This window comes from Micromonas pusilla, assembly GCF_000151265.4.
Source record: "Micromonas pusilla CCMP1545 genomic scaffold MICPUCscaffold_1, whole genome shotgun sequence".
In the NCBI taxonomy this organism is placed as follows: domain Eukaryota; kingdom Viridiplantae; phylum Chlorophyta; class Mamiellophyceae; order Mamiellales; family Mamiellaceae; genus Micromonas; species Micromonas pusilla.
The window spans coordinates 1,979,210-1,996,835 of NW_003315882.1; the positions used below are offsets into that span (position 1 = coordinate 1,979,210).

At 72.3% G+C, this 17,626-nt stretch overlaps 1 protein-coding gene across 1 annotated transcript; it reads right to left on the bottom strand.

The window, feature by feature from the left end:
- Window positions 1–939: 939 nt before the first annotated feature.
- On the bottom strand, window positions 940–17,567 carry MICPUCDRAFT_50818 (uncharacterized protein; the record flags this gene model as incomplete). The annotated part of the gene is made up of 2 exons (XM_003055729.1): window positions 940–16,830; window positions 17,204–17,567. 2 exons carry the CDS (start codon window positions 17,565–17,567, stop codon window positions 1,106–1,108), a joined length of 16,089 nt encoding a protein of 5,362 aa, XP_003055775.1. The 3' UTR covers window positions 940–1,105.
- Between the last annotated feature and the right edge of the window lie 59 nt (window positions 17,568–17,626).

The following is a 17,626-nucleotide window of genomic DNA, read 5'->3' on the forward strand; positions in this document are numbered from 1 at the left end:
CAAGACGTTCTCCGACAGCGTTCCGACCCCGCGCTCGGTCGCGCTCTCGAGCGCGTGAAGCAGCCGCAGGAGCCCGCGCGCGGACGCGTCGGCGGCGCCGTCGTCGCCCGTCGCCGTCGCCGTCGCCGCCGCCGCCGCGCACGCCGCCGCCGCGGGCGGGTGCGACGCGACCAACCCGCGCAGCGACGACAGCGCGTACGTCAGCGCCGGCTTCGCGCACGCGTCTCGCCACGCGTCCGAAGTCTTATCCAACTCGACGCCGCCGCGCGCGAACGCGTCCTTGAACGCGACGTCGAGCAAATACGTCGTGACGTGCCTCAGCGCGCCGTGGGATAACAGCCGCGACTTTAATCGAAAGCCCGTGGCGTCGTCGGGGATGCCCTCCGCAACGCGCGCGCAGCAGTGAAGCTCCAAAGACAGCGTCTCCGCGCCGGGAAGCCCCGGCGCGAGCGCGTCGAGCTTGGACAGCTTCGAGATGGTCCGCGAGACGTGCGCGGCGAGCGTTTCCGTCGCGACGGCGTCGTGCGTCGCGAGGCGAGGGAGCACGCGCGCGAGCGTATCCGCCGCGCGCGTGTTGGCCTTTTTATCCCCGCCGCGGTCCCCGCCGGAGGTGAGCGCCGCGAGCTTCCCCAGAAAGACCTTCACCTGCGCGCCCGCCGCGTCCGCGGGCGGCGGCGGCGTCCCCGTCCGCGCGATGACGTCGGGCGCGATGACGTCGGGCGCGTCGACTTCCGCGGCGTTCATCGACGCGTCGAGCGCGGCTTGGCTGACCCGCGACCGGCTCAGCGATTTCGATAACCCGCCCGCGCCCGTCGGCGTCCCGCTGGCGGCGATCGCGGCGGCGTCCTTCTCGTCGCTCACCGCGATTTCTTCCTCTTGCAGCAGGCGCTCGACGAGAAGCAAAAGCTCGTTCCCGCGCTCCCTCGCGCACTCGTCGTCGATGCTAAACACGGACGCGGCTTCGGAGAGGAGCACGGGCAGCGCGCCGAGATTGAGCAACGCGCGGCGGTTGAGCCGCAGCTCCGCGGTGGCAGCGAGGACGCGCATCAACGTCGCCCCCGTCTCGACCGCGCTCACGGTCAACGAGCCGAGGGATGCTGCGTTATCACCGGTATTTACCTCGTCGTTCGCGTCGTCGTTCGCGTTCGCGTTCGCGTTCGCGCCGGAGGAGAGAAGAGGGATCAGAGAGAGTAAAGGCGCGAGGCCGTCGCCCTCGCGCACGAGAGAGGTGACCGGCGAACGCTTCCTCCGGGTCTGCTTTTTCGCCCTCGTCCTCTTCGAGTTCGCTGACCATCTCCTCCGTGGCTTCGCCGTCCAGGCCTTGGAGGCGGTACGTCACGACCATCGTCCCAGCGCTCGCGCCGTGACCGTGGCCGTGACCGTGACCGTGGCCGTGACCGTGGCCGTGGCCGAGGCCGGCGTATCCTCCGCCTTCTTCGTCGTAATCGTAGTCGTCCTCGTCGTCGTCGTCGAGGAGATGCCGCCGCTGCGGCGCGGGCGCCGCGACGTCGCCGTCGTCCAACGCTTTCCTCCACACGCGCTCGTACACGTCCTTCACGCTCAAATCGAGGGACACGATCCGACCGGCGACGAGAAGCTCCATGCCAAAGTCGTCGTCGCACAGGCCGTGCATCTCCAACGAGACGCACACGAAATTTTTCACGTCCCGCATCGTCTCCGCGCCAATGTCAGACGCGTCGTACGGGTTACTCGTCATGTGTCCGCGAATAAACTCCTCCTGGGTCTGCGACTTGACGAGCCGCAGCGGATACGACACTTTCGCGTCGTTCGCGTCCGGGAGCAGGAGCTTCGCGAGCGCGGCGAGGACGTGCCCCGCGGGCGCGGGCGGGAGAGACGAGAAGGACGCTCGCGGCGCGTCCGCCGCGCCGCCGCCGAATCCGAAGCCCGCGCGTGCCGCCGTGCGTCGCGCCTCCGCGACGGCGGCGAACACGAGCGTCTCGTGCGCGCGCGCGTTCGCCTCCGCGGCTCGGTACGCGAGCGCTGAAAGGTCCGCCTCCGCCGCGGCGGTCGCGACCGTGCGCGCGGCGACGAGCGATTTCGCCGCGAGAGAGCATCGCAGAATCGTCTCCAGCGCCCCCGGAGATTTCAACAGCGCGTCCGCCATCGCGGCGTCGTCTTCAATCTCTTCGTAGCCGCCGCCTTCGCCTTCGCCTCCGCCGTTTCCGTCGTCGTCCTCGCGCACGACGACGCGCGCGCGAGAGAGACCGATGAGCAGATCCACGAGCCGTCCGAGCACGAGCCCGGCGTCCGGGTCCGCGGCGCCCGCGGCGTCCGCGGCGGCGATTCGCGACGTCTCCTTCGCGAGCTGCTCCGCCACCGCCGCGACGGCGCCGCGTCGCGCGAGGAACCGCCGCGCGATGACGTCCTCCTGGAGCATCGCGCTCAGGAGCTCGAAGTACTCGTCGCTGACGCACGCGCCGACGTCCGCGTGCGCGGTGGACGCGTCCGCGGCGGCCGCGCAGGCGGTCGGCAGCGCGCGCGCGACCGCGTCGAGAATCGCGTAGCGCTGCACGTCGCCGTCCGACGCGAGGTATCTCGCGACGGCGCTCGCTTCTCTTCGAACGTCGGCGCTCCCGGGGGCGAGGAGAAGCCGCGTCGCCCACGTCGCGGCGCCACGCACGGCGCTGAGGTCGTCCTCGTCCCAGTCCATCCCGGGCGCGTTCTCCGCGACGATGGACGCGAACACGGACGTCGCGGAGCCGACGCCGTCGCCCGGACGGAGGTTTCGCCGCGCCGCGGCGATGTCGCGCCACGCGCGCGCGACGCGAATCGCGACGATGAGCGACGTCGCGTCCCCACCCGAGTTCCGCGCGTCCGGGGGCGGCGGCGGCGGCGCGAGCGCGAGCATCGCGCGCGCGACGGGCGCGCGGCACGCCGCGGGCGACGACGCCGGGCCTCTGAGCAGCGCGAGCGCGGGGAGAATCAGACGCGCGCAGAGCGTCGCGTTGCGTTCGCCGCCGACGGCGGCGGCGCGGCGCGCGAGGTCCAACGTGAGCTTCGCCGCGTGCGGGATCGCGCCGCGCGCGCGCTTTACCACGCGTCGACTCGGCGTCGACGACGACGCGAACGGGTCGTCGTCGTTGAGAGCGACGCCGTCGACGCCGCCGCCGCCGGTTTCGTCGAGGGTGATGCCCGCGAGCGAGACGAGGTCTTCGCTCGCGAGGCCGTCGCGATGCTCCGAAAAGAATGGAAACGCGTCGTCCGCGTCTGGATCGTTCGTCGAGACGTATCCGTTCCCTCCTCCTCCCTCGCCGCCGCCGAGGTCGATTCCGAACTTAGACTCGAGGTCCATGTCCTTCGTGAGCTCCTCGAGGAGCCTGCAGTCGTCGGACACGGAAGCGAGGGTCTCCGGGGCGAGGGCGCCGCGCGGGCCGGCGCGCGCGAACGCCGCGTCGACGCGAGACGCGATCCCGGCGCAAATCTCCTCGACGACCGCCGCGGACGACGACGCGAGGGACGCGATGAGCTCCCTCGCCGTGGCTCTCGCGGTGGTGGATCGCAGGACAGACCTCGCGGCGTCGATCAAGAGCGCGCGGTGTAACCCGCGGTCGATCAGCGTCGCCGCGGCGCCCGCGGCGGCGAAGAAGCCGCCGCCGCCGCCGCCGCCGCCGTGGTCGCGGTCGCGGTCGCGCGGCGGCGACGCGAGCGACGCGCACACGGGCAGCGCGAGCGCGACGAACGTCTCGACGCAGCCGTAGTGCGTCGTCGGCGGCAGCAGCGGCGGTAGCATTCTTCTTCTCTCTTTCCCCTCGTCGCCGTCGCCCGCGCGTTCCGCCGCGCGCGAGGAGGCGAACTCAGCCAACGACGCCTGAATTTCCATCCGACGCTTCTCCGCGTTGGCGACGTCCAGACTCGCGAGCTTACACCGCCCGTCGTACATCGCCCCCACGGCGTTCACGGCGTGGTTCACGCCGCCGTCGACGCTCACGACACTCCGTTCGCCGTGCGCGCCGCCGCGCGGGCGGTCGCGGTCGCGGTCGCGGTCGCGGTCGCGGTCGCCGCCGACGTCGTCTTCGCGCGGATGCAGCGCGCGTAAAAGTTGCGGCTTGAGCGCGGCGACGGCGTCCCTCGCCCTCGCCGCCGTCGCGCTCTCGGCTTCGAGCTCCGCGACCGCTTTCGCGGCTTCCTCTTCGCTTCTCACGCGCGGGTACCCGCCCGCGAGCTTACATTCTAACGTGATCTCGATTCGCGCGTGCTTGGAGTGCCCGCACTCGTTGCACACGAACGCGTTCGGGTGCTCGTAGTTGATGTTCCGGCAGTGCCGACACTGATGCGCGTTTTCGCGGCAGTGACGGCAGACGCCGTGCTTATCCGTGACGTGACGCGAGCACCGCGGGCACTGCAAAATCTCCTGCGCCCTCGCGTGGAGGTTCACGTGGAACGCGGTGAGCTCGACGACGCACCCGGCGAAAATGAGCGGCGTCGGGAGGTCCACGACCGCCTCCGTCGCGCCCGGAGCGATCGTCGCCGTGGCGACTTTTTTCCACGTCGATCGATCCGACCGGAGCCTCGAAACCTCGGCGGCGACGGATGTCGTGCGGTAAATCGCGAGCCGTCGGATCTGGATCGTCCGCCCCGGGTTGTGAATGTTCACGATCACGGACTTCACGAGCGAGCGGTTCAACAGCTTCGAGACGATCGCGCGCTCGGTGAATCGCACCTCCGCGCGCGAGGTGTCGATCTTCGTTCGTCGAAACGGCTCCGCCGAGGCGTCGTCGGCGTCGCCGCCGGCGCCGCACAGACTCGCCCGCGCCAGTCCCGGCGCGGTCTCTAACCAGTACTGTCCGCCGCTGAGGTCGACGACGTCGCGCAGCGACGCGTACGCGGGCGCGTTGTCGTGCGACGACAGCGTTTGAATCGCGCGTATCGTCGCGTCCGTGAAGGCTTCGACGACGTCCGACGACATCGCCGCGGAGGCGCCGACGCCTTCTTCGTCGTCGCGAGCGAGGAGCCAACGCGCGAGGTCCATCGCTTCCGCCGCGGCGTCGCCGTACGGCGTCAGCGAAGGGAGAATGGAGAACAATGCGTTCGCGATCGTCTCGCGTTCCTTGGATTTCGGTTTCGAGGACCGCCACGCCGCGCGCGCGGCGGCGGCGGCGGCGGCGCGAACCGAGCTCGAACGCGACGACACGAGAAAGTCGCGAATGAACGCGTCAAACCCGAGGGCGACGATGCGTAACGCTCCATCGGCGTCGGTTTCATTCTCGTTCGCGAGATCCATCGCGTCTCCGCGCCCGAGCCACCCAAGGCCGTGAAGCCGCGGACGCACGACGTCCGGGGACCCGGGAAGCGCGAACGTGAGAAGCTTCAAAACGCCCAGCTGGGTCTTCTCCGTGGCGAACGGCGCGATCGCCGCGATCGACGGTAAGATATCCGGACGCGCCGCGGTGAACTGCCGCCAGCTCTTCGGCCGCGCGGTCGCGATCTCCGTCGCCATCGCCAGCGCGCTGGACGACGCGAGGAGCGCGGCGTACGGCGCGCGGTCGACGTACCACGGACCGGGCGTCGGAATCGCGGCGGCGTCGAAGCGCGAGAAATGATCCGCGAGCGCCGCCTCGTCTCTCGACGCGTGGTAGTCGTCCCTGGACCCGGCGAGGATGAGCAACAGCTTGCGCGCGATGCGACGCGTCTGCGACGTCGTGATGTGCTTCGGCGACGCGAGGATTTCGGACAGGAGCGCGCTCCACGACGACTTCGCGTCGTCGTCGAGCGTCGTCGTCGTCGCCGCCGCCGCCGCCGCCGCGGCTGTCTTCTCTCGCGCCGCCGCGTCCTTCTCCGCGCGCTTCTTCTCGCGTTCCCGCCGCTTCTCCTTCTCCCCGGGCTTCACGAGCTGGTGCACGACGCTGACGATCGTTTCGACGAGGTTTGAACCCGTGTCTTGAACGAACGTGCGATCGATCCCGAACGGTGGCGTTCCGTTCAAAAGCGCGCCGAACCCGGCGACGCCGGGCTCGTCTGAGTCCCCGGGCGCGATCGCCGCGTTCGCGTCCGCCGCGAGCTCGTCGTTCGACGCGGAAGGGTCGCCCCAGTGCACGACCGCGGCGGCGTCCGGTTTCAACCCGGGCGCGGCGATCGCTGCGCTCAGGGTCGAGGCCGACGCCGCGCTCGGTGAAGACGGCACGACGAGCGACGGGGAAACGTCAACCCCAGTCGCGGACGCCGCCGCGGATGACATCTCGAACGCGTGCGTTCTCCGCGCGATCGCGAGGAGATTCGACACGAACTCGGGGCACAGCGCGATCCCTCCGCCGTCCTTGTGCTTGTGCTTTTCCATCGCGAGGACGGTGGACAGCAGGGAGAGGCGCAGGAGAAGTTTCTGCGTCGCGCGCGGGTCGCCGCCTCCCGCCGACGCCGCCGCCGCCGCCGCCGCGGTCTCCGCGCCGGACGCGATGATCGGCGCCAGAACCGCCGCGTACGCCGGGACGGCAACGAGCCTCCTAAGCAGTACAAAGTACGGCGCGAGCTCGGCCGTGCCGCGGTCGACGCCGAGATCTTCGTCCTTCGCGGACGCGAGTCGTTTCGCGAGTTGAAGTCTCCCGACCGAAGGCGCCGCCGCCGCCGCGCGAGCATCCGCGGCGGCGGTCGCCGCCGCCGCCGCCGCCTCCGCGGCCACGACGCTCGCGACCGCGGCCGGCGGCGCGTTCCCGCGCGCGCCGCACTCGTACGCGATCATCGGGTGCGACGACGAGTGCGTCGCCGGGTACGCGCGCGCGACCGCGGCGCCGCGGTAACACCCGTCGCATAAATCGAAATCGACGCATCGCGTGCAGTGCCACCGGTGCCCGACAATCGGGGAGACGTCGCAGACGTCGCAGGAGAACTGCGTGTCTTCCGTCCCGGGCGGCGCCGGCTTCGGCGCGGTCGCCGGCGGCGTGTTCCACGTCGCGCGCTGTTTTGGAGGCGTGCCGAGTGCGAGCGCGCCGTCGTCGTCGCCGCCGCCGCCGTCGCCGCCGGACGCGCGCGAAAACGGATGCGTGGACTTTCGGTAATCCGCCCCCGGGTGCGCGTGCGCGGGTCCAACGAGGACGTCCGTGAGCGCGGCGCACGCCGCGTGCCGCGCGTCCTCGCGCCCGGCGAGGAGCAGCGACGTCGCGAGCGCGTGTGAAGAGGCATCGGCGTCGTTCGCGACGTCGTCGGTCTCGGTCTCGATCTTCTCCGCGATCGCGGCGACGGCGCGCGCGAGAAACGGCGCCGCCTCCTCCGGGTCCACGGCGCCGCCGCTCGCTTCGAGCGCGTCCTCAAACGCACGCACGAGAGACGTTACGGACGCTCTCGCGTCGTCCGAAGACGCGAGCGAATCCGGTCGTCGCGTCGCCGTGCGCGCGGCGGATCGTATCGCGTCCAAGAACAGCAGCGCGTCCGCGGGCGTGGGGCCGGTCGCGCGGTCTTCGATGGCGCGTTCAATCGCCGCCGCCGCCTCGGCGAGCGAGGCGGTCGCCGCGGCGTCTTTACACGCCGCGGCAGCCGCGACGCCGCGCTTGACGACGCGAAGCGCTTTCCACGCGAGCCTTCGCGTCGCGACCGCGGGAATCCATCCGTCGCGGTCGCGCGCGGGGGGAACGAGCAGCCGCAAGCACAGCGTCGTCGCGGCGGCGGCGAAGGCGTCGTCGCCCGCCGTCGCGACATCCGCGGCGGACCGCGCGAGCAACGATAACGCCGTCCGCAACGTCCTCTCCGTGAGAAGCGCTTCGTCGCCGTCGTCGCAAAAGCCGCGATCTCGACGGCGGCTCAGACGGCGCGCGAACCGCTCCATGCGCGTCGTGGAGGTTTTCCCCTCCAACCCGTCTTCGCCGTCGCCGCCGCCGGGAACGCCGCCGTTTTTCCCGCGCGCGTTCGCCGCCGCCGCGGCCGTCTTCGCGTCCCACCCGAACGCGCTCTTCGTCATCGAGTACACCTCGAGGTGATCGATCCTCACTGCGAACCCGGGACTCACCGCGGGACCGGCGTATAACGTCAACTCCCGCTCCGCGCCGATGATCTCCGCGTCCGTGAGCGGGACGTCGTACCACCGTCGCGAGCCGATTTCAAACGTCACGGCGCGTCTCCCGGCGGAGGCGGCGGCGGCGTTCGAGGGAACCCCGGGCGGCGGCGGCGGCGTCGATGACCCCGCGCCGCCGCTCGAGTTCGCCGAGTTCGCCGAGTTCGCCGAGTTCGTCGCCGCCGCCGCCGTCGGTCCGGAGACGCTGAGAGAAGACGGCGTCGCCGCCGCGCTGATGCCGATCGCGAGCGACGTCGGCGTCTGCGACGTCGACCCGTTCCCGACGTGAACGCGCACCCCCGCGATGACCTGGTCCGTCTTCGCGTGCGATATCGTGACTTTACACACCCCCGGCGCGGGCGCCTCGACGAACGCGTCGTCCGCTGCGAGGGACGATCGAATCGACTCCGAGCTCAGGCGCCGCGCGATGTCGCCGCCGAACCGGACCTCGGAGGTGACGCACCTGGTCTTCTCGAAGAAATCGTGCGGGAACGCGACGGGCGGCGCCGCCGGCGCCGCCGCGTCGGACGCGAGCGCGTTCGCGTTCGCGTTCGCGTTCGCGTCCTCGTCCGCCGCCGCCGCGCCGCCGCCGACGATCCCGGCGCGCGGCTGCCCGAGCCGCATCGCCGCGGCGACGCGCTCGCGCGCTCTCTTCGCCGCGCGCGCCGTCTGCTTCTGCTGGCGCTCCGCCGCGGAGACGCCGGGCGGCGGCGGCGGCTCCCGCGCGAAAACTTGCAGCGATCCGTCGTCGCGGAGCACGAGGAGAAACGCGCACTCGAGGTCCGTGGGTTGATACGCGGCGACGCCGAGGACGTGCGCGGCGGTCGCGGAGGACGCCGTCGCCGTCGCCGTCGCCGTCGCCAAGGAGCTCGAGGAGGACGATCGCGACGCGGCGCGCGAGTCCCCCGCGGCGCCCGCGCTCGCTTTCAGGGCGTGCGCGCTCGGGGTATCGTCGAGGGAGACGACGACGATGCCGCCGTCGTTCCGCGCGGACGCCGCCACGAACGTCGGCGGCGGCGGCGCGATCGGACCGGGCGTCGCCCCCGCGAGCGGCGGCGGCGGCGGCGGGCACGCGTCGCCCCAGTGCGCGAACCCGCACGGGCCAAAGTCTGCGCAGTCGCCGCCGCCGCCGCCGCCGCCTTCGTAGACGAGATTGGCGCTCTTCACGGCGCCGGAGGCGAGGTCCACGCGCGCGGCGACGGAGTACCCGCCGTCGAACGACGCGAGAAGGAGATGGTGCGCGAGCGAGTACGTCATGCTCAGCCCCGCGCGTCCGCGCACCTTTTCCGGCAACTCCAGACGCGCGCTCTTCGCCACCGTCGCGTCCCCTCCGCTTCGACGCGCGTCGTCCGCGACGGATCCGTTCGCAAAGCGGTGACAGTACGCCTCGCCCTCGTCCGAGAGCAGAAACAGCGCGAGGTGGCCCTTCAACAGCGCGAACGAAGACGCCGCGAGCAACCCGCCGGGGCCTGGTTCCAAGGACACCGTCGCCACGGGCGCGACGGACGACGTCGCGAGATCGAAAATCGCAACCTGCGAGGACACCGTGACGGCGAGGAGGCTCGGCGACGCCGGGACCCACTGGACGTCGATGATCGCGCCCAGGATGCCGTCCAGCGGCCACTGCTCCGGGCCCACCTGCAGGCGATCGACCACGTCCCCCTTCGCGCCGAGCGTGAAGACTTGACACATGTCGTATCCAGCGACGGCGAGGTACGCGTCGTTCGCGGGGTTGAAGAGCACGCGCGCGACTTCGAATTTCACGCCGCTGCGCGACAGCGGCCGGACGCCAACCTTCGTCGGCTCCGACGACGCCGACGTCGTCGTCGCGGTCGCGGTCGTCGCCGCCGCCGTAGTCGCCGCCGCCGTAGTCGCGGTCGCGGTCGCGGTCGCGGTCGCGGTCGCGGTCGCGCCGCCGACGGTGCCCGGCCCGCCCAATCCAGCGAGCGCGCCCGCGTCCAGCACGCACACCTTGTCCCCTTCCGCGACGGCGAGAAGCCCGGCGCCTCTCGAGCAGCTCAGCGCGCTGCGTCGTATCGCGCCCAACATGATCGCGGGCTGCAAGTCCGCGGGCGCGGCGTGCTCCGCGCGACAGCGAACCTCGAACGATCCGCTCTTGAAGCTCCGGCGCAGGTGCGCGAGCGTGGTCTTGGGGACGGTGCGAATCGCGCCGCCGGGAGCGGCGGGAAGCGCCAGCCGCGGAGGCGTCGCCGACGCGCCGTCGCCGCTGGCGCCCGCGTCGGAGAAGGACTCTAAGCGGCGAATCACCTTCTCGCACAGCGTCACCAGCGGAGACGCGAGCGACGACGCGACGAGCATCTTTCTGAGCGCGCGCATCGCCTCCGGCGGGCCGAGGTCCGCCCCGGCTTTCGCGTCCGCAGCGGCGCTCCAGTCGTCCTCCGCCTCGCTGTCGCTCGCGTCCGCGACGGCGACCGGTCCGATCCCGCCGCCGCGCGTCGCGAGCCGCGTCGCCGCGGACGCCGCGTCCGCGGCTTCGCTCGCCGCCCTCGCCGCCGCGTTCGCCGCGTCCTTCGCGATCACCGCGTCCGCGGCGGTGAGGCACTGGCACTCCACGCCGTGGATGCTCCCCGCGCCGCAGTCGCAAAAGAACCTCGATTTTCGCGAGTAAACCACCTTGTGCCCGCGGTGGCACGCGCGCGCGCACGCGCTGCAACACCCTTTCGAGACGGTCAAGTCGCACGTGTAACAGAAGTACCAGTGCTGCTCCGTGAAGGAAGAACCGCTGGAGACGAACGTGCACACGTCAGACGCGGTCGCGCCCGGTCCGACGCCGATTCCGACTCGACCGCCGCCGCCGACGCCCGCCGTCGCCGCGGCGCCGCCGAAGAGCGGCCGCGGCGTCGGGATCGGCATCCCGCCGCTCGTCGTCGCGCGCTGCGGCTGCTGCTGCTGATGCGCGCGACCCGCGCCCGATGCGTTCAGCACCGCGTGGGATAACCTCGCGGCCGCGATCGCGAACTCGTCGTCCTCGTCGTCGACGTCCAGGTCCGAGTCGCCGTCGTCGCCGTCGCGGATGCTAAACGCGCGCGACGCCGTCGCGAGGCGCAGAAAGCTCGCGTCGTCGTCGATCGTCTCCCGCTCCGGCGTCAACGCCCCGGCGTTCGCGCGCGCGTCGTCCCTTCCACCGCCGATGCCGCCGTCGTCGTCGTCGTCGCCGCCGCCGCCGCCAACGCCGCCGCTCAGGCCGAGCGAGAGGTCCAAGTCGGAGAACAGCGACGACGTGAGAAGGCGCGACCGCGCGCCGGGCGACATGTTCCGTCGGAGGAGATCGAGGCCAGCCTCCGCCGCCTCCGCGGCGATCGCCGCCGTGTTCGCGCGCGTCCTCGGGGACGGGAGGTCGTGAAGAAACTCTCTCTCCATCTCGCGCTCCCAGTCGCGAATGTTCTCCTCCGCGGTCTCTGCGTCCGCCGCGCGCGTCGTCGTCGTCGTCGTCGTCGTCGTCGTCGTCGCGGACGTCGATCCGCCGCCGGCGGCGCGCGCCGGGGCCGGCGAAGGGAGGTCGCGAATCGCCGCGAGGCGCGCCAACGCCGACGTGCGAATCGCGTCGAGCTGCGCGTCGGTCATGTCCCGCGCCGCCGCGGCCGCGGGTTCCCCTCCCGCGGCCCACGACGCGAACGCGTCCGCGGCGGCGAGATCGCCAGTCTCGGACGGCGGCCGCCGCGCGATGTACGTTTTCGACGGCGGCGGCGGCGGCGGCGGCGGCGACGGCGACGGCGACGGCGGCGACAACAGCGAGGATATGACCCTCAGTTCCGCGTGCAGCGTCGCTAACGCGTCGTGCTGATCCACCGCGACCGCGGACGCGTTCGTCACAAACTCAGTGAGCGCGCCGGCGACCGCGCGCGCGCCCGCGACGCCGTGCCCGAGCGCGAGACGTATCGTCGTCCGAATGCACCGCGACGCGTCGCCGGCGGGTCGCGTCTCGCACGCGACGGGGAGCCGCCGAAGCATCGCGCTCAGCAGCGCGATAGGCGCTCGCATCGCTGCGTTCGCGTTCGAGTTCTTCTCGCGCGCGTGTTGCACGAGGTCTGACAGAAGCGCGGAGGACGCGCCGCGGACAGCCACGGAGGGCGACAACGAGAGCTCGAGAAACGCGCTCGCGACGCGGTTCGCCTCGGAGACGATCTCCGCCGGCGCGAGCGACGACTCCGCGCTCCATCGCGCGTGCGACGGCGTCAAGAGCGCGCACAAGACCCAGTCCGCGGCGGCGGGTCCGACGTCCACGGAGTCCTTCATCTCCACGTCCGCCCCCGCGGGGTCTTCTTCTTCCGCGGGGGGCTCGACCGTCTCGGCGGCGGCAGACGCGTCGTCGTCGTCGTCGTCGTCGTCGTCGTCGTCGTCCCACGCGCGTTCTTTCCCCGCGGCTTCGTTCCAGCGCGCGATCGACGCCGCGGCGAACGCGGGCGCCGGCTCCACCCTCGCGAGTTTCCTCAGCACCTCCATCAGCGACACGTTCGCGTCCGGCGTAAACTGCAAATCCCTCGACAGCGCGTCGACCGAAGCCTCGAGCAACGCGGCGGCGTCACCCGCGCTGCCGATGCCCAGCCGCATCGCCCCAGCCGCCGCCGCCGCGGCTTGCAACACCGCCTCCACCGCGGAGGGCGCGTCGTCGTGGCGCAGCTCCCCGATCGCGGTCGCCGGGCACGGCGTCGCGCGGTCGATGGGGAAGGTCACGACGCCGTCCGCGGGGGGGTGGCCGCCGACGGCGCGCAACGCGGCGGCGGCGTCGCCGGCGGCGGTCCACGCGAATTCGCACGCGGGGTCGCTCGCGATGAGCTCTAAACGCGCGGCGGTGCTGGCTGCGAGCGCGCTGTTGTCGTCGTCGTCGGTGGCGTCGTCGTCGGTGGTGCCGACGTCGTCGGTGTCGTCCGTCATCGAGGTGTCCGCGCGCACGGCGACGAGCGCGGCGTCGAGGCACTGGTGCAACGCCAGCTGGCACGCGAGCAGCGCGGATTCCGTGCCATCCCCGGACGCGGCGCCGAGGTAGGCGGGCGCCGCGACCGCGGCGTCGCTGACCGCCGGACCCAGCCTGGACCGCGGCGCGATCGCCGCGCACGCGGTCAGCGCGTCCTGCCTGCGCGAGTCCCAAGATCCGTCGCCTCTGGTCACCGCGGCGATCTCCGCGTCGAGGCTGTTTCGAATTTTTCGAAGCGCGCGCGACGCCTCCGCGCACGGAAGCCCGGCGAGGAGCAGCAATCGAATCGCGCGCGCTTCGCTCGGGCAGAACCGCCGCTCGATCGTCCGGGTCGTCCACTTCTTAACCGAAGCGGCGAGCGCGACCGCGAGGTCCGCGAGCGATGCCCACGCGGGCTCGGAGGAGGAGGAGGGCGACGAAGACGTCGAAGCCGCGGCGTCTGAAAAAGAAGAAAACGCAGCCCCTCCTCGCGTCAGCGCGTGAGACGCGCCCCTCGAGGTCACGTCCGCGGCCGCGCACGCCAGCGCCGCCCTCGACGCCGTCGCGTTCGAAGGCCACCGCTCCGTTTCTTGGTCGTCCCCGAACGCGCTCGCGATCGCGCGCACGGCGGGCGCGATGTACAACGAGTCCAAACAACCGGCGCTCGCTTCCGCTCGCGACCACAAAAACGCAATCGTCCCGGGCGTTCGCCCGAGCGGCGGCGAGCTCGGCTCACCGTTGACGACGTCTTCGGACGCGCGCGGCGATTTCGACGGCGGGAGCGTCATGAGAAGCTCCCACGCGGCGACCCTCGCGTACGCGCGCACCTCTCCGTTCGCGCGCGTCGAGGTGGTTCGACCGGGAGACTCCTTCGGCGGCGGCGCGCCCGCGTCCGCGGCGGCGGCGACGGCGAGCTCCAAGCTCAGCGCGCTGTTTGATTTGTACATCGTCGACGTGGCGCCGGCTGCATCGCTCGTATGTGATGACGTGGCGCCGCCATCCGCGAGAGATATCGCCGCCGCGCGGACGGCGTCCATGGACACGACCCCGGGAAGCGAAGGCGACGACGCGGACGCCGCGAAATCGCCGTCGTCGCCGTCGTCGTCTTCCCTCGCGCGGTCGTGAATCGACACGAGCAACGCGCGAAGCGCGCCCGCGCGCGAGCTCCCGGATGCTCCGAGACGACGGCGTCGTCGGCGCCGCCGTCCGTCGTTAGGCTTAGGCTTCATTATCATCCCGCACGGCATCGTCATCAGCGCGCGGGCGAAGTCGTCCGCGTCGTCGTCCGCGTCGTCGTCGCCGCCCTCCGCCGCGACGTCGTCTTTCTCTTCGTCGTCCTCGTCGTCGTCGTTCTCGTCGTCGTCGTCGTCGTCGTCCTCGTCCTCGTCCCCGTCGTCCTCGTCTTCCATCTTGCCCTTGACCACCTTCCTCGCGCGCTCCGCGAGCCACGCCGGGCACCGATCGAAATGACGCAGGCAGTGCGCCGCCAGCAGCGCGGCGTGGGACCGCGCGGCGACGGCGACGGCGCCGCCGCGGCGATCGCTCGCGCCGAACCCCTCCCCGGAAGACGCGAGCGCGAGCGCGTACGCCGTACACGCCGCACGCTGCGTCCGCGGGAGCCCGTGGAACGCGAGCAGGCACAGATCGAGACGCTCGCGCACGCGAGCGGCGTGGTGGTGGTGATGGTGATTCGACCGGCGAGTCGAGCGCGCGTCGGCGGTGCTAAACCCGGGCGCCCCCGCGGCGGCGGCGTACCAGCCTTGAAACGGCGCGACGCCGACGCTCCTTTCGCTGACCCAGCCCGCGGCGCGGACGACGTCCAGCGCGGCGGACCACAGTCTCCGCGCGACGTCGTATCCGCACTCGTCGCGGTCGTCCGCGGCCTCGCCGAGCGCGGCGACGAGCCACCCGCCGGCCAACGATAACATCCCCGCGCTCGGAAACGTCTCGCGCACGACGACGCGTCGGACGAACCCTTCCCACAGCGCGGGGGGGAGGCACGCGTCCGCGAGCGACGGGCCACCGCCGCGCGTGGGCACGCCGAAGACGGCGTGCGCGAGCGTCGTCGTCGCCTCCGCGACGCCGGAGCCGGCGTCGCGCGCGTTCGAGCCGGAGAGTTTCATCGCCACGAGGAGCGCGTCGACGTGACGGTCGAGCATCGGCGCGCCGCGGACGACGGCGAGCGCGTGCCTCGCGAGCGCGCGCGCGAGCGCGGCGTCGTCGTCGCGGCCGTCGCCGCGGCTCCAGGCGAACAGTGCGCAGAGCAACGCGGCGAGGATGCGGTCGAGGGTGTCGGTCGTCGGCGGCAAGACCGTCGGCGCGCCCGCGGGGACGATCGCGTCGCCGCCGAAATCGCGCGAGGGTCTCGAGCCGCCGCCGCCGCCGCCGCCGCCGCCCGCGGCGGCGGCGGCGTCGTCGAGAACGCCGAGGGCGACGAGCAGCGCGTTTGAATCGCTCGCGCCCACGCGCGCCCATCGCGCGGCGACCGCGGGTCGAAATTCGCCGTTCTCGTCGAGCAACGGCGACGCAATCCCCGGAGCAGTCGACGACGACGACGACAACGACGCGGCGGCGGCGTAGGACGCCGAAGCGTCCGCCGCGAGCGGCGGCTGCCTCTGAAACGGACGCGCGAGAAGCGTCGCGGCGAGGCACGCGCGTACGTTCGCGAGTGCTGCTGGGTGCCGCGATAACGCGGCGCCGACGTACTTTCTCAGCGACGCCGCGCACGCCCCCGTGAGGTCGACGTCCGGTTCGTCGTCGCGATCTCCGTCGCCGCCGCCGCGGGCGTCGTCGTCCACGTCCGCGAGCGCTAATCCGAGCCTCAGCGCCGCCGCCGCGGCGTCGCGGACGACGCCCGCAGCTTCCAGCGGCGTCTCCTCCGCCGCGGACGTGAGCGCCGCGAGCGTCGCCGCGGTGAGCGCCAGCGCGTGGCGCGGTGACAGCTGTGCGTCTGCGTTTTCGCCGCCGCCGCCGCCGCCGCCGCCGCGCGCCGTCGCGCGCGAGAGCGTCTCCGCGGCGGCGTTCAACGCCCTGGAGTGCGCGCGGAGAGATTCGACCGCGTACGACGCGACGTCCTTCGCGAGCCTCTCCGTGCGCGTCACGTGCGGCGGCGCGAGGAGCGGGAGACCCATGAACGGGTTCGTCTGAGCCGCCGCCGCCGCCGCCGCCGCCGCCGCCGCGCCGCCGCCGCCGCGACCGCCGCGACCGCGCGGGCGTTCGCGCGCGCTGTCGCCACGCCGCGCGAGCGCGGAAGAACGCGTCCCGCCGTACCCCGTATCCGGAACGCCTCCGTAGAGAAGGTCGCGGAAGGACGAGAGCACTTCCTCGCGCTCGTCCGCGCTGTCCGCGCCGTCGTCGCCTTCTTCGTTTTCGTCATCGTTTTCGTTCGACGCCCGCGCGCTCGCGTCGCCGTCCACCGCGGACGCGGACGCGGACGCGGACGCGACCGCGGCAGCCTCTTGCGCGATGCTCTTCGCCGCGGCCTTCGCCGCGGCGTCCCTCACGAGCTGCACGTACACGCTCAGCTCGCATCGCGGCGCGGCGACGTCGAAAAAACTGGGCAACCCGCCGCGGCCGCTCCATCGCCTCGTCGGCAACTCCGGGGGACGCGCCTGCGCCTCCTCGCGCAGCGCCGCGTCCGCGCGCGTCGCCCAATCCGCGACGCCCTCGCCGTCGCCCGGGGTGATGAGGACCTTCATCAGGTCGAGCAACCGCGCGCGAACATCGCGCGTGGCCTTCAGTTCGTCCGCGCGTTCCAACGAGGCGGCGGCGAAATTCGCGGCGCCTCCGAAGACGGCGTGCGCCACTTCCTCGTCCTCGTCCACGAGGTAGACGAGCCCCGCGGGATGGCGGTGCAGCGCGACGAGGACGGCCTCGATCGTCGGCAGCAGGAGCTTGACGTGCTCGAGCGTGAGCTCTGCGAAGCGCGGGGGAGCGCCGGGCGGGGTCAGATGGATGGGACGTCCGCGGCGCGTCGCGGTCAAAGGATGGGGGCGGCGCGGGGCGCCGCGAGATCCGCGTCGACGACGCCGAGAGAGGCTGAGGAGGGAAAAAGCGCAAGCGCGTCTCGAGACGGGACGGGGCGGACGACGCGCGCGGACGACCGCGCGACGACGACGCCTCCGCGTCGAGGTTCGCCGCGTCGCGCGGTCCCGAGGGACCCCCGCGACGCCGCCGCGCGCGAAGATCCGCGCGACGCGCGCGCCGACGCGGACGACGCCCCAGACGCGTCGGTCGCGCGCGTCGTTCGGCGTGGAAAGGTGTCGACGCGATGATGGATGGATGCGCACCCTGCACGAGCTCGGGGGTGACGCGCGCGAACGGCCGCAGGCAGTGCGGCGCGAGCGCGTGCAGCGCGCCCTTCGCGTGCGTGCCCGTCGTCTCCACGAGCGTGGAGTGCAAGTCTTGGAACGTCTCCCAGAAGTCGCGCTCGCCGCGGTCGCCGCCCGGGGGCGCGCTCGACGCCCCGTCGACGTCTCGCGACGACGACGACGACGACGCCCGAGGCGAATTCGGCTGATAAGACGCGGACGCTCCGCCTCGAGAGGGCTCGTATAACACCTCGCAGTCCTCGTCCAGGGGCTGCGCCGCGTCCGCGCCGCGCGTCTCCGCGACGACGGCGGCGTCGCGAGCGTCGTCGCCCCCGCCGTCCATCGTCGTCCGCGCGCGAAGCGAGCGAGGTCGACGCCGCGGAAGAGAATGATGCCCGTCTG